This window comes from Leucopleurus acutus (genome assembly GCF_964270905.1).
Source record: "Leucopleurus acutus genome assembly, chromosome: 18".
In the NCBI taxonomy this organism is placed as follows: domain Eukaryota; kingdom Metazoa; phylum Chordata; class Mammalia; order Artiodactyla; family Delphinidae; genus Leucopleurus; species Leucopleurus acutus.
Window position 1 is genome coordinate 64725233 of NC_139160.1, and position 15854 is coordinate 64741086.

A 15854-nucleotide genomic window follows, 5' to 3' on the forward strand; every position below is an offset into this window, starting at 1 on the left:
TAGACACTGAAATAACCAAAAAAAAAAACCCCACAAGAATAAAAAAATGACACTAAATACACTGTAGAAAGGACACTTGCTTATAACATGAGAGCTCACACAGGAAGAAAAAGCATCACCTTGTTTGACTTCAGCTCGGAACGTGCACTTTGAGTGACTCAAGTGTGCCACCATTCTGCACATTCACATGTCCTCAAATGACTGCCAAGGCACCCTGAATATTAATTTGGGGATTACAGATGAATTGGAGGGAGTCACAAATGAATTTTCGGGAGTGGGCAAGTTCTGAGATATGGAATCTGTGAATTGTGAGGATTGACCGTATATACAAATAAACGTGTATAAATGAGCAATTAGTAACTGTAATTAGTCATGAGGTCAGAGTTGATATATGTGGCATCCTTTGTCAACTTCCTGTTCCATACTTCTCATGCCTTCAGCTGGAACCTCAGCTACTCTGGCTTCTTTACCTGATGGCGTAACCCAGACCTTTGTTCCTGAAGGGTCTGAGTGCTTAACTGTTCTATTTTTGGTTGCTGTAGTTTTTAATTAACCTTTAGTATTGGGCATGGAAGTACTAACACCCTAGAGAATCCTCTGGGTTCCAGATGTAGCCCTCTTTGCTACTCCTGTATAGCAGCAAACGCCATTTTTCCTTGATAAGCAACCACTTGCAGCTGGACAGCTAGCTGATGCTTTATCTCAGTTTTGTGCTGCATTATTAGGTTTGTATCTTGGAGCCAAAACACTCAGTGGCCGTCTTAGTGAATTCTAATTTATAGTTTTTTTTTTGGATAACATTTAAAATAAATATTATTTACTGTTTAAGTAAAATATTTAAAAATATAGGATTCTGGGTGAAGTAGTTTAATAAAATAAATGCATAACAGTCATATGCGTGTGTATCCAACATAAGAGAATTTTCCATGTAACTTAAGTTACAACTGTAAGTACCAGGAAAAAGTCAAGATAATTTTGACAGAACACTTTTCTCAGTCTATTATAGTCATCCCTAGGTTTTGTGGGCTCTATGGCTTTTGTCAAAACTACTCAACTTTGCCATTGTAGCATGAAAGCAGCCTTAGGCAGTGTGTAATGAAGGGGCGTGACTGTGTTCCAGTAAAATTTTATTTACAAAAGCAGTTTGCTGAACTCTGCTCTAGTAAGTGGGCACACATCAGTTAATGATACCAGATACAGTGTTATATTCCACTCTTCTTGTTCTAACACCTTTAGAATCCATTCCCACACGTGTTCCATGGGTTTCTGCTAGTTTATCAGCAAAGTCTTGCAGTTCTTTTGGTGTGTAAACTATTTTCCTTAGGTCATAGTGTATATACCTGCTAGTGACATCTGGAATGGTTAGGGTGGGTCTGAGTGAGCATCCCCTTTCATGGCATCTTCCCTAAGTAGTTGTCCTAGGAATTGTAAGCAGTGGAAGGCTAGGTTTCTCTGATAGTGGAAGGCAAGCTGTTTCTACTGGAAAGGAGGCTCAGAAGGGCTGGGAGGTTTAAGTTGGTCAGTTTCATCCAGGTACAACCAGATGTCTCCATTCGAAGTTTGAAGATCCCATTCTTTACTAATACATGTCCTGAATTTCACAGGAGAAACTTGGCGAGACTCTGAATTCAACTATTGTTTTAATTCAACAGCCCTCAAAATTAAATTTTGTGCCTGATTTTCAGCTAAATCAGCTCTGTGGCTACAAAAAAAATAAAAGAAGAGAGAGAGAGATGGTTTCAAGGCTGCCATGGAATCTCTCAGACTGAGTGGAGCTAGGAGTTAGCCCCGAGCTTGTTATTTTCTCTCTGTTAAGTGCTCTAGTGTGCTCAGAGGAACCCACCCCACGTCGCAGTCCTTATATTCATCATTACTGCCATGATGGTCAAGTGCAGCAGCCACTTCGGTTTCCAAGGCATGTGCCTCAGTTAGTACTCATTTTCTGTCAACCACAAACGATATCTTCATTAATTGATTCTACTACCTGCTACAGATTACTAACCTCTTGTGTCTCATTGACAGGGAACTCAGCCCTGCACTCAAGCTCAAGGGCATGACCAAACCAATCCTTAAATCCCATGTTTGTGGCTCTGTCTCTTAGAACCACTCCTAGTACCATTTGTGTGTAAAAGTCTGGATCCCTGCAGGAGACAGGAACCACAGGTGATTTTAAAGGGGGAAGTTTAATATAAAGAATTATTATGATAGGAGGGTGACCATAATGATGTAGAGAGAACTCTGCAGATTGGTCTAGGACTGAGAGACACTCCCCGAGGAAGGGCCAACTTGGAGGGGGACCCTCTCCTCAAGGCTGGGGTTCAGACTTCATCGGAGACAGTATAGTTGCAGGCTAAGGTTGCTGGTAGGAAAGTGCGCTGAGTTGTCGGGGATAGAGCTGGTCCACAGTAGCTGGGGAAGCGAGAAACCACCTTCTCAGGTGTAGGTGAGCCCCAGCTGGTGGGCTTGGGTGTGGGGGGAGTTGGGGTGCTGCTGTGGGTGTGAAGCCTGGAGTACATGGCATCCTGCTTGGGAGGGGTGTGTGACCAAGGCTCCAGGTGGCTGAGGGACTGGATCCCTGGGTGTACAGCTAGGCCAGGGCACCACTGGATGTCCTCCCCGCTGCACGCCACGCAGCAGGAGCCAGAAGAAAGTAAAGGCAGCAGTGGGGACCAGGAGGTGTCCTTCCTGCAGTGCCCCTTCAGCACCCTTTCCTGACAAAGCCTAACACTGTGCTCAGTGTACAGAAGGATGCTTACACGCTCCAGCCCATCATTACAGTCAAGAGCTGAAGGATGAATTCAGAGCCGAGAGGCGGCACGTTGGTTGAAAATTGGCCTGGTCAGTCGGATCGTATTATTCTACTCACGATTCCTCGCCAGCTCCCGATTTTGCTGAGTGAAGCCAAAGCTGAACCTAGTCGGACCCTCTACTACTCTGACCTCATCTTATTTGTTATCTCCCTTGTTGGCTCTGTGGTAGCCATCCTGACCTCTCTGCTGTTTCCACGACATACCTGGCATGCTCCTGACCCAGGGCCCTTGCACTAGCTGGCCCTTCTTCTTGGCAAGCTCTTATCCTAGTAGATATCTGCCTGGTGAGTCCTCACTTTCTTCAAGTAGGTCTTTGCTCAGATGTCAACTTCTCAATGAGGCCCTTGACCACCTTATTTAATACTGAAAGCCCCGCCACTCCTGACCCCCTCATGCAGCTCTACTTTTTACCTACCTTACTTTGTAATTCACTCCTTTCTTACGTCTGTCTCCTGCTACTATAATGTCAGGTGCCATGAGTGATAGAGGTTTTTGTTTTGCTCACTTATCCCAAGTATCTAGAACAGTGCCTGGTGCCCTGTAGATGCTCAGTAAGTTCTTGATTATTGTAGTGGACTCTAATATTCGTTGAAGTGAGATTCTAGTTTAACAAAGCAATTCTAATTTTGTTGTTGAACAACAAATTATAAATATTTTTGCTAGTACCGTGTTAGGCAGTTTTCCTTGCATTTTGTAGACTGGGTACATTCTTTTGACTAACTAGGTCGATATGGGTATATTTTTGGGTGGCTTCTACTCTATAAAATGAAGCACTGTTTGTACTTTATTGTTACTTTCTCTAGGTCGCTTTTCAGCTTCTGTGACTTTTCTCATCTAAGTAAATGAAGGAGGCCGACAGCTGTTTTTTAAACATTTTATTCTTTAGAATTAAGTCTTGGTTCGTGGAAAGTTAATTTATTATTATTTTTATTTGTTTTTAGGTGCTGAATGTGGAGTAAATGCAGATGTTGAGAAACATCTTGAATTGGGCAAGAAACTTCTTGCAGCTGGACAACTAGCTGATGCCTTATCTCAGTTTCATGCTGCAGTAGGTTTGTATCTCAGAACCAAAACACTCAGTGGCCATCTTAGTGAATTCTAATTTATAACCCTTTTTTGGGATAACATTTAAAATAAATATTATTTATTGTTTAAATAAAATATTTTAAAATACAGGGTTCTGGGTGAAATAGATTAATAAAAGCACAATATTTGAATACATACGTATCTAACATAAGAAGATTTTTCCACGTAATTGAGACTTAACAACTATTAAGTACTAAGAAAAATTCAAGATAATTTTGACAACACTTTTCTCAATGTATTATAGTCATCCCTAGATATCCTCACAGGATTGGTTCCAGGGCCCCCTCGGATGCTTAAACCTGTGGCTACTCGAGTCCCTTATATAGAATAGTGTAGTATTTGCATGTAACCTACACACATCCTCCCGTATACTTTAAATCATCTCTAGATTACTTATAATACATAATGTAGTGCAAATACTATGTAAACAGTTGTAAATGTAATGCAAATGCTATGTGAATAGTTGCGCAGCGAATTTTTTCCCGAATATTTTCTATCTGTGGTTGTGGAACCTGTAGGTACAGAGGGCCGACTGTATATATTTTTCTGCCTCCTTAAGCAGATTTCACTGAATACAATTTTAATTTTCTTGATGATTTGAGATCATCAGTATAGTAGTTACTTTGAGGCCCTTGGGGGATCCTGCAGTTCATCTCCTGTTCATTGTTGGTCAGACTCTCTACCCCTTAGGCTGCTGCTTTTCTTATTGCTCACCTGTGTCTGTCTGTAGCATCAACTATCTTTGCAGTGTGTAATCTGTTGGGACTGTGAGAAACGAGGTGACCAGAGTAAACAGGTTGTGAATGAGGTCTTAGAGGATTTTCTTATGAGTCACTACATAAAGTTTTTTGCTAAAGCTTTTTGATATCGATATTCCTCATTCCTTTTTTTTTTTGCGGTGCGCGGGCCTGTCACTGCTGTGGCCTCTCCCCTTGCGGAGCACACGCTCCGGATGCGCAGGCTCAGCGGCCATGGCTCACGGGCCCAGCCGCTCCATGGTGGCATGTGGGATCCTCCCGGACCGGGGCATGAACCCGTGTCCCCTGCATCGGCAGGTGGACTCTCAACCACTGTGCCACCAGGGAAGCCCTCCTCATTCCTTTTTTATTTACTTATATATACTTACCTTTATTTGGGATGGTTAAGAGTGACAAGTCAACCTGCAGAGTAATGAGTAGTGTATTTTTAATCAGATATAGTTCTGCTCACCAGAAGAATTATCCAATTGTTGTAACTTACTATATAAGCAAAAAGTAGTTAGGTTTTGGTTTGGTGATATTTTTCTTCATGCTTTTTCTTGAACTTAGATTTTTATTACTGACGTTATTAGCTCTCTGGAATAATAGGAAACCTAGATTTTAATCTTGGCTTTGCCACTTGATAATTCTGTGACATTGGTCAAGTTACGTAAGAAAGTGTAGGCTTAAAGAAGTGACCTGCACATTCCCAGCAGTTTCACTCTGCCACCAAAAAAAGGACTTTCTGTGAAGATTAGATGAGAGAAATGTATATAAAGATTTCTTTGAAAATAGGGGACAGTTTCATGTGTAAGGTATATAGAAATACTGTATCTTCGAAAATTAAGACTTTTCTAAAAGCAAATTTACTATGTTAATAGAGTTTTCTTAACTATGTGGAGCTTCTAAGGGGAAGATTTTTCCATTTCAGTGACTAGCTCACCTTGGAAAGTTGTAGTTAATTGGCACAATTTGCAGTAGTTACTTTTCGCTAGAGACCGTATACTGTGTGACCAGGTCATTCCTAAGTCCACACTTTCTCTGGTGATTTGAGTTGTCTTCAGTGCTGCAGCACGGTAATTAACATTTTTTCAGTTATTGTCTTAGATAAAGCATGTCTTAAAAAGAAAAAACTGATTCTTCCTTGCTACCATGAGAATATTTGCAGAACCATATACCTTCTACTTATTTTATACTTTATTATTTGCTTTCTTCTTTTGCGGTACGCTGGCCTCTCACTGTTTGGCCTCTCCTGTTAAGGAGCACAGGCTCCGGATGCGCAGGCTCAGCGGCCACGGTTCACGGACCTAGCCGCTCTGCGGCATGTGGGATCGTCCCAGACCGGGGCACGAACCCGCGTCCCCTGCATCGGCAGGCGGACTCTCAACCACTGCGCCACCAGGGAAGCCCTATTATTTGCTTTCTTTAATCTCACAAATTAATAAGAACGTTAAGGGCTGTGGCATGTTGTTAACTTCGTTTAAAATGACTGCCTGTTTTTTGTTAGCTTCACTGCCATACAGGAATTCTAGAGATGGCTCTTCCCCCAAAATAACCAATAATATATTATTATCTACACTGAAAGATGTAAATTAGTAAAGCTAAAACGTGGTAATTTATTTGTGAAATTCAGTAAAGGGAAAAAGTGAGACACTGCTAGTGCCTTCAGAATTCAAATAGCAGTGTCATTTTGTTCATCATAATTTGGCAAGTAACAGTGGTTCTCAAATGGTACACTTACCATAATTTGAGGAAGACCTGTGTAGTTTGAGATAGTCATCATTTTAGTTTATGTAAAATAACTAACCATAGAAAATAGAGTTTAAATTGTAGTTGATGGGAGTATACAGTAGGTAGTGATAGGGTGATGTGGTGTCATGGCCTGTCGAGTCTCTTATGAGATGTTTGTTTATCAGAAAAGAACTGTAGATCTTCTATTTCAATTGTGTCATTTACCAAACATCCAGTTTAGTATGGCCATGTTTACTGCTTCAGGTAACCCAGTGAGTTAGTGAAAGCCTCTTGCTAACAGTGAATTAGTCCAGGTCTCCTGACTTCTAGACTAATAGGTTATGCAGTTACTCTAGTTACTGCAGTAGATCAAAGAGCTGCGCTACTGTAAAATGTACAATAATTTTTTGTGGTAAAATGTCACCCATATTTTAGTACATTGCTTTAAACTGACTATAAAAATTCATTAAATGTTTATACTTCCCAACTTCTGAATTTTGTAATGTACTTTATCTCTTTAACTTTTCCTGTGATTAGAAATTGATGTTAGAGTTTGTAATAGAATTTGGCTAGTGGCATTGGGCATATCAATGACTCATTTTTTATTATAATGTTATAGCTGACATGATTTATGACTGTGACACCCCTTTCCCATTTTCATTTTTGAAAAATTACTTGGTTACATTTTGAATATTACTTAGGCATGGTATGTTTGATAATTACATTTTTACACAATAAAAGGTTTATGTATTAAAACTCAATAGCAACACAGATAATTGTAGTACAGATCTATTGGTTATTTGCTTTGAAATTTCTTTGCATCTGGTGTATAAATATTTTTTGGCAAGAATTTTAAGATTTGGAACCTAAATACTCCTGATCTGTTGGAAACTGTGATTTAATGAAGAGTGTTGGTATCACTTTCTAAATAGTCTCCTGAAACAGTTGCATCTATTTCACTATTATGACGTAGTCAGACACAGGTTTTGTTTAGAGATTTTATCATCAGAGAAAACCACAGTGCAGGTGTGAGGATGCCCTGCCTCTCATTTCTACAGCATGGTCTTATGGGGATAAAGAGTCCTAGGGTCTGAAACATTTCTTTGGTAGACCTTACAGAGTGTCTTAGGTGTATCTGGCATGAATGAATGTCTAAAGTGGTGGATTAAATGGTGGGCATGAATGAAATGATAGGTTTCTCCAATTGCTTGGATAACCGGTATCACACTTAACATAATCTGGCTAAGTCAAAAAAAATCCATGGCTTCATTAATTTGGTACTTAAACATATTGTGGTGCTTTCTCATTGCATTTGAACTTTACTTGTGAAATGGGGATGGACATTACTATTCACATTTACACGAAAGGACACAGTGTATTCTAGTGGCCTTCAAAGGTCACATTCCAGTTCAGAAGATTGTGAACTTCTTAAGGATAAGTACTATCTTATTATTGTGATTACTATTATTATTTTAGTCTCTGGTGGTGCTCAGTAAAAGTTTGAATGAATGAAGGGGAAGAGTTGGGTTCGCTGGGAGAAAGAATGAAAAGTTTTCTGTACCTTTGCAAGGGTGGTGTTCACACCACTGCCACCATTTACAGAATCATTCGTAATTGGCTTTCTGATGTTTTTCTCCAGATAGTAGTTGTATTTTCTTTATTAGGGCTAATTTTCTCACATTTGAATTGTTTGATAGTTTTAGGATTACACCTTAAATTCATTTCTCATATTCAAATTTTGAATAAACTAGTATAACAATTTGACATGTTTTCAAATGAAGTCTAGTGTTTACAGATGTAGGCTTGCATATAATTTAAATAATGAACTGTATCATATTTGGATGGATAATAGGAAAAGTGATTATTTTCAAGGTTATCAAATCTTGTATTGTGAGAAACTAAGCATGAGTTTCTTAAACCAATTCTTGTTCAGTTGCTACTTCCTGCATAATGATTTAGGAATGGACACTAGTTCTGGGAACTGATGGTATTTTAAGATGAAGAGCCAGGGAAGGCTGTTTTGATATTTGCCATTCAAGTGACCTTATACCACTAAGCACATTGATTCTTGATTCATAGGTTGAACCATTGACATCTGATTCCTTATTTTTATAGGTTCAGTGTTATAAATTGGGGTTCCAATCCCATTTCATATCTTAAAAATACCTAAAAACTGAATAGCAAAATAAGTGAAAGTGAGTGCCCCAGAAATACTTTATATAGACATTTGTTATGTATGTATAATCAAATACTTAATAAAAAGCTTTGTCATACTTAATCTTTGGAGGTTTTTCTACATAGACTGAAACGGTCAGGTTTTTTCCAAGTAGAAGTCCATTGCAATTTTTGCTGAAGGTGCCTTCTTGATAAAATGCCCGAAGCCAGCAATAAGCATTCTTCTTTTCTTGAAAGAGAGTCATACTGTATTCAAAATTAGCAACACCTGTTTTTGAAAATGCCATTGCTCATTTCGTGGGGGAGATGATCTGAGTGTCCTGGTGAGGCACGTCTCTTTGAGAGCCATGTCTGTGCTGACTTCTCTGGGTCCCTGGCTTATTCCCGGCAGGTCTCAGTGTTGAGTGGATGTGGGACTGTCCCTTGTTGGAGTTATCAGGAATTTGTTTCCATTTCCTTTCATTTGATTACAAGGTGCTATAGAGACACGAAAAATGAATTCACTCAAGGAATGTATTTTTTTCTAGAGTGAGGTAAGCATATAAATAATTGATATCAGGAGGTAGTGATAAGTGTTAGGTGCTGTGGGAGATATATATTATAGAGTGTTATGGAAACCGAAGTAATGGAAGGTTTATTTTCACATGTGTAATCAAAAAAGTCATTTGAGCTGTGCCTCAGAGATGGAGTAGGTTTTGGACATATGAAGATGTGTGGTGTAAACTCTAGGCCTTAAATCATGTCGTTTCTAGTATTTCTTATTCTTCGATTAGTGTAAATAAGTCATGGAGAACTTAACTTTTTTTTTTCTTTTTAAAAATTTTTATTTTATATTGGAGTATAATTGATTAACAATGTTGTGTTAGTTTAAGGTGTATAGCAGGGTGATTCAGTTATAAATATACGTGTATCTATTCGTTTTCAAATTCTTTTCCCGTTTAGGTTATTACAGAATATTGAGCAGAATTCCCTGTGCTATACAGTAGGTCCTTGTTGGTTATCTGCTTTAAATATAGCAGTGTGTACATGTCAATCCCAATCTATCCCTCCCCCTCCTCCCCCCTGGTAACCATAAGTTTGTTCTCTAAGACTATGAGTCTCTTTCTGTTTCATAAATAAGTTCATTTGTATTCTTTTTTTTTTTTAGATTCTTCGTATAAGCAATATCATGTATTTGTCTTTCTCTCTCTGACTTAACTCCACTTAGTATGATAATCTCTAGGTCCATCCATCTTGCTGCAAATGGCATTATTTCATCCTTTTTAATGGCTGAGAAATATACCATTGTATGTATGTACCACATCTTCTTTATCCGTTCATCTGTCGATGGACATTTAGGTTGCTTCCACGTCTTGGCTATTGTAAACAGCACTTCAGTGAACATTGGGGTGCATGTATCCTTTTGAACCATGTTTTTCTCCGGATGCATGCCTAGGAGTGGGTAACTTTTTTAAAATTAATGAATATAAAAGTAATCCATGTTCATTGTGAAACATTTTGGAATATGTATATGAACTATATAAAGAAGAAAATCCAGTCTCTGCCCACGTAACTACTGTTGACCTGAAGTGAATTTCCTTCTGCTTTCAGACACAGTCACTGTAAGTTTCACTAATTCTTAGATGTCAGATCATTCTTATGGCCAGTTGTGCTGACCAAGTACCATATGTTTTACATTTATTGCACATTCTAAATCAAATATGAACTGAACCAGAAATATTATATATCTGGCTAGTATGCTCTAAATATAGTTCCTCTGTTTCTTACTCATTCTTCAAGCTAATTACAATTTTTGTGGGAAATAACCTGTATTTCCCACAAAGTCATTAGCAAAGGCTACTGACTTTGCTCTTTTTTCCTTACCTTCCAAGGGAAATTGATCAGGGAAGAAAGTTCAGTGATGCTTAGCTGGGAACATATATGGATTTTTTGTTTTTTATTTTAGATTTAAGGAAAAGAAGTCTTATATTGTTAAAATGCCCAATTCTCTTATTTTTTCAAAAATAGTCCTGTTTTTCCCCTGACTGCCTCATTCTTTTGCTTTTTTTATTGTAGTAAAATATACATAACAGAATTTACCATTTTAACCATTTTTAAGCATGTAGTTCAGTGGCATCAAGTGCATTCACATCGTTGTGCAACTATTACCACCATCCATCTCCAGAACTTTTTCATCATCCCAGACTGAAGCTCTATACCCATCAAACAATTGTTCCCCATTTCTGATCCCCGTCTCTTCTCGGTCCTTCCTTGGCAACCACCATTCTAATTTCTGTCTCTATAAATTTGACTACTCTAGGTACCTTGTAGAAGTAGAATTGTACAATATTTGTCTTTTTGTGTCTGGCTTATTTCACTTAGGATGATGTCTTCAGGGTTCCTCTGTAATGTAGCATTTATCAGAATTCCATCCCTTTTTTAAGGCTGAATATATTCCATTGTATGTGTATACCACATTTTATTTATCTACTCATCCACCGGTGGACATTTAGGTTGTTTCCACCTTTGGGCTATTGTGAATAATGTCACTGTGAATATGGGTGTACAAATATCAGCTTTCAGTTCTTTTTTTTTAAAGGTTATACTTCATTTATAGTTATAAAATATTGGCTATATTCCTCATATTGTACAATATATCCTTGTAACTTATACCTAATATTTTGTGCCTCTTAATCCCCGACCCCTATATTGCCCCTCCCCTTTTCCCTCGCCCCCACTGGTAACCACTAGCTTGTTCTCTATATCTGTGTGTCTGCTTCTTTTTTTGTTATATTCACTAGTTTGTTGCATTTTTTAGATCCCACATATAAGTGATATCATACAGTATTTGTCGTTTTCCGTCTGACTTATTTCACTTAGCATAATGCCCTCCAAGTCCATCCATGTTGCTATAAATGGCAAAATTTCCTTCATTTTTATGGCTAATATCCCATTGTATATATATACACGACATCATCTTTATCCATTAATCTGCTGATGGACACTTAGGTTGCTTCCATGTCTTGGCAGTCAGCTTTCATTTCTTTTGGGTATGTGTACTCAGAAGTAGAATTGGTGGTTCATAGGGTGATTCTGTGTTCAGTGTGTAAGGAGCCTCCGTATTGTGTTTCACAGCAGCCACACCAGTTTACATTCCCTCCAGCAGTGCACACGGGCTCCAAGTTCTCCACACTCTTACTAATCCTCCCTCCCTCCCTCCCTCCCTCCCTTCCTTCCTTCCTTCCTTTCTTTCTTTCTCCCATTCTCCCTTTCTCCTTCTTCTTTCCCTTTCTTTTCCTTTTCTTTTTCTCTTTCTTTCTTTCCTTTCCTTATCCCTTTCTGTCTTCTTTTTCTCCCCTTTCTTATCCTAATGGGTGTGAAGTGGTATCTCAGTGTGGTTTTGATTTGCATTTCCCTAATGATTAGTGATGTTGAGCATCTTTTCATGTGCTTATTGGCCATTTGTGTATCTTCTTTCATATATGGTTTTATAGCCTGTTTTCTCTTCCTGCCTTATCTCCCCCCAGCAGTACTTCAGGTAGTTTTCAATGCTGTTAACAACTCCTTAAAATCATAATTTTGAGTGATTATATACTATCCTGCCATATAGGTTCCCATACTATAATGTTTTACAAATGATAAGACCTTCAGGGATAGAACTTTTAGGGAATTTTAGTTGTAAATCTTATGGTAATGAATATCTATGTGCATAAATATTTATTTTTTTAAGGTACATGACGATTTGGTCAAGATAATTTTTAAGAAAACAAAATGTATATATATTGCTTTTTAGAAGGATTGTTTGGCAGCATGAGGTTTACTTCTCATTGAATTTACTCCTTCCCCCGTTTTGTAGGTGCTGAGCAGAGTAGAGTTAGTTCAAGCACCTAACTCATCTGTCTGCTTTCCTTCCTTCAGATATTGTTAGCGACTCTAGCCTTACTCTCTGGTCTCACTCTCTTTTCCATTCTCCTTTGTCCCATGGTCTGTACCTTTATTTCTTCACTGCCATTTTAGTTGGAGTTTGGGAGAGAGCAGTTGCACATTCAGTATATCAGTTTAAATGGAAATCTGTAATTTTCTAAAATCCTGTGAGTAAGTGCAAAGTCCATATTCTCAGTCAGAATTTCACTTAAGAAAATTTCAACAAACAGAATTGCAAACAGAATTGGATACTTATAAAAGTTAAGAGTTGAATATAGTTAATATTCTAGACCAAAGGTAGACAAACTTTTTCCCTAAGGGACCAGATAATAAATGTTTTAGGCTTTGCAGCCACGTAGTGTCTTGCATATTTTTCTATTTTTTTGACAACTCTTTAAAAATGTAAAAAATATTAACTTGAAGTCTGTGGGTTGTTTTGGGCTCAGAGGCTACCAGTTTGGGGAGCCCCTGTTCTGGATTTATTTGCAGTGATCTTGCTAGGCAAAATGACCCAGTATTGATGAAGAAATTCTTTTCTTAATGCCTTTGCTAGTAGAATTGCAAACTCTAATACTGTTCAGATGACTTGGTTTTTTGAATAAAGTACTGAGAGTTAATATTTGTTATTTTAATTTTCAGATGGTGACCCTGATAACTATATTGCTTATTATCGGAGAGCTACTGTCTTCTTAGCTATGGGCAAATCAAAAGCAGCACTTCCTGATTTAACTAAAGTGATTGAATTGAAGATGGATTTCACTGCAGTAAGTTCATCTAAATTTTCTTTAAAGGAAAATTTAAGGAAACTCGGAAGAGGTGATTTGTTTCTTAAGGTGAAGACTGGCATGCTAGGCATAGCTGGAGGATGTAGAAAGCCACTCTGATGTAGTGGACCGGGCAACAAGAGAAACTCAGTCCCTGGAATCAAAGGCCTGTGTGAAGGAGGCACAGTGGAGTGGGTACATTAGGTGATTTTTAGAAGGTTGGTAGTGATGTTAGCCTTGTGGTTTAGAAGGATATCTGTGTGGAGGATGGAGTGTAGGGCAAGATGTGAGGCTGAGAAATGAGCTGATTAAGAGACTGTTGAACTAAGAGGCTGTCAGGTGGCTGATGACAGTTTCAATTAAGGGTGTAGTGGGAAGAATAAAGAAGAGGGTGTAGCTTAATTAAGCAGTGGTTTGTGATGAGAATACAGTGCTGAATGAGACAAGAGTCCTGCCCTGAACCAACACTCAAGCTTCAGAAGTGGAGGAATTTACGGTCTAACAGGATATCTTGACAATTGGCAGGTCACTGTAATAGCTTAAAATAATAGGACCCAATTATATTGTTTCAAAATTAATTTGGTAATTCACTTATTGTTTATGTCCTGCCATAATCCAGAAAGTATTCGAGATGATTGATTAGATATGGGTGAACATTTGGTTTGAAATATTACTATTATTTTAAGATGGAATTCACAAGTGTCAGATTTTTCTTTATTACTTTACCCAGCTAAGCATAACCTTCCACAGAGGTTAAGTACCTCATTTTCCTAGTATTATAGTACTTATTAGCTAGTTGAACTGGCTTTAATCTTGCTTTTTATGTGTGTTGATGCATTTTACAGAGGATTAGGGAAATTTTTAAGTACTGTAAAAGTAATATATAAGTTTTAGTAGAATATTGGTGTGGTTTCTGTCTTATGGTAGACTTTGATCATCAGAGAGTTGGTATTCTTGGAAAAGATGGGATTATGCGCATTAGAAGAGGAATATCAGAGATGATTGATGGATGTTAAAAGGAAGAGGCATTGTTATTCTGGTTATAGTGGAATAAATATGTGCATTAAGAGTTAATTAAAAAAAAACTATTTCCAGTGCTTTGATTGGTAAAGTCCCAAATTATAACAACTTTTATTATAGTGGTAAAAAGTTATCATGCTGGCTTAAAGTACTTTTTAAGTGAGCTATAACTCACATATCATCAAATTCACCCTTTTTTTTTTAAAAGAATGTGACCATTTTTTAATATTTATTTATTTGGTTGCATCAGGTCTTAGTTGCGGCTCACCAGCTCCTTAGTTGGGGCACGTGGGCTCCTTAGTTGGGGCATGTGGGTTCCTTAGTTGCGGCAGGTGGGCTCCTTGGTTGCGGCAGGCATGCTCTTTAGTTGCGGCATGTTAACTCTTAGTTGCGGCATGCATATGGGATCTAGTTCCCCGACCAGGGTTCGAACCTGGGCCCCCTGCATTGGGAGCGCAGAGTCTTGTCCACTGCGCCACCGGGGAAGTCCCCTCACCCTTTTTTAAAGTGTGCAATTCAGCAGTTATTATATTCACAAGGTTCTGCAAACATCGTCATTATCTAGTTCCAGAGCGTTTTTATCACCCCCCACCCAAAGAAACCCTGTACCCATTAGGAGTCACCACCCATTTCTGTCCTAGCCCCTGGCACCTTCTGTCTCTATGGATTTGTCTGACTTGGATATTTCATATAAACGAAATCATACAATATGTCGCCTTTTGTGTCTGACTTCTTTCACTTAGCATAATGTTTTCAAGTTTCATCCATATTGTAGTATGTGTCAGTAGTTCATTCCTTTTTATGGCTGAATGATATTCCATTGTATGGACATATCACATTTGCTTATTGATTTATTAGTTGATGGGAATTTGGTTTGTTTCTACTTTTTGGCTATTGCTATGAACATTTATGTCCAAGATTTTGTGAGGACACATGTTTTCTTTTTTTTTTTGATATAGTAAAATGTATATTTAAAGGAAGCATACTTTAACAAAATTTATACACATTCATTGGTTCCAGGAATTATTCTCAGAATGTGAAGTCAAATGGGCATAGGAAAATTTAATATTTCATTAATATTTCATTAGCTTATTTAGTTTTATTCTTTGTGTTTAAAGAAAATTTAGAAATTCATAGTACTCAGTATACTTTTTTTTGTTTTTCTAGGCAAGATTACAGAGAGGTCACTTGTTACTCAAACAAGGAAAACTTGATGAAGCAGAAGATGATTTTAAAAAAGTGGTAAGTTAAGTTCAATTTGTTTATGGCTCTGTGAAGATATTTTGAGTGAACATACTGAACTTATTTTTTTATATTAAGACATTTAATAATCATTTTATACCTGAAAGGGAAAATCATTTGATTTATGTGTGTAAGATCCATAGTTCCTGAATTAATATTTAGTGGCTCGCATCAAAGAATCATTTTAACAGATGGAAGGTAAAGTGTATGGAATAGATAAGTAATCCTAACTCAGTTTATATAGCTCATGTTCTGCCTTGTCCTCCATGAGAATCTAAAGATGTCAGCTGAGCTATTCTAAAAGTTGCCTGAGTGACTTGGGAAACCCTTTATTTGATTTGAAAGGAATAATGAAACAGATCTTAAAAGGAAATTTTGCAGTCACC

At 37.9% G+C, this 15854-nt stretch overlaps 1 protein-coding gene across 1 annotated transcript in view; it reads left to right on the top strand.

Annotated features, from left to right (window-relative positions):
* Nucleotides 1–15854, top strand: part of DNAJC3 (DnaJ heat shock protein family (Hsp40) member C3) — an 83430-nt gene that overhangs the window by 15482 nt on the left and 52094 nt on the right. Inside the window, exons 2-4 of the mRNA XM_082859489.1 lie at nucleotides 3752–3862; nucleotides 13082–13206; nucleotides 15394–15468. Of these exons, the coding sequence (XP_082715615.1) occupies nucleotides 3752–3862; nucleotides 13082–13206; nucleotides 15394–15468 (311 nt within the window). The remainder of the gene's footprint in view (nucleotides 1–3751; nucleotides 3863–13081; nucleotides 13207–15393; nucleotides 15469–15854) is intronic.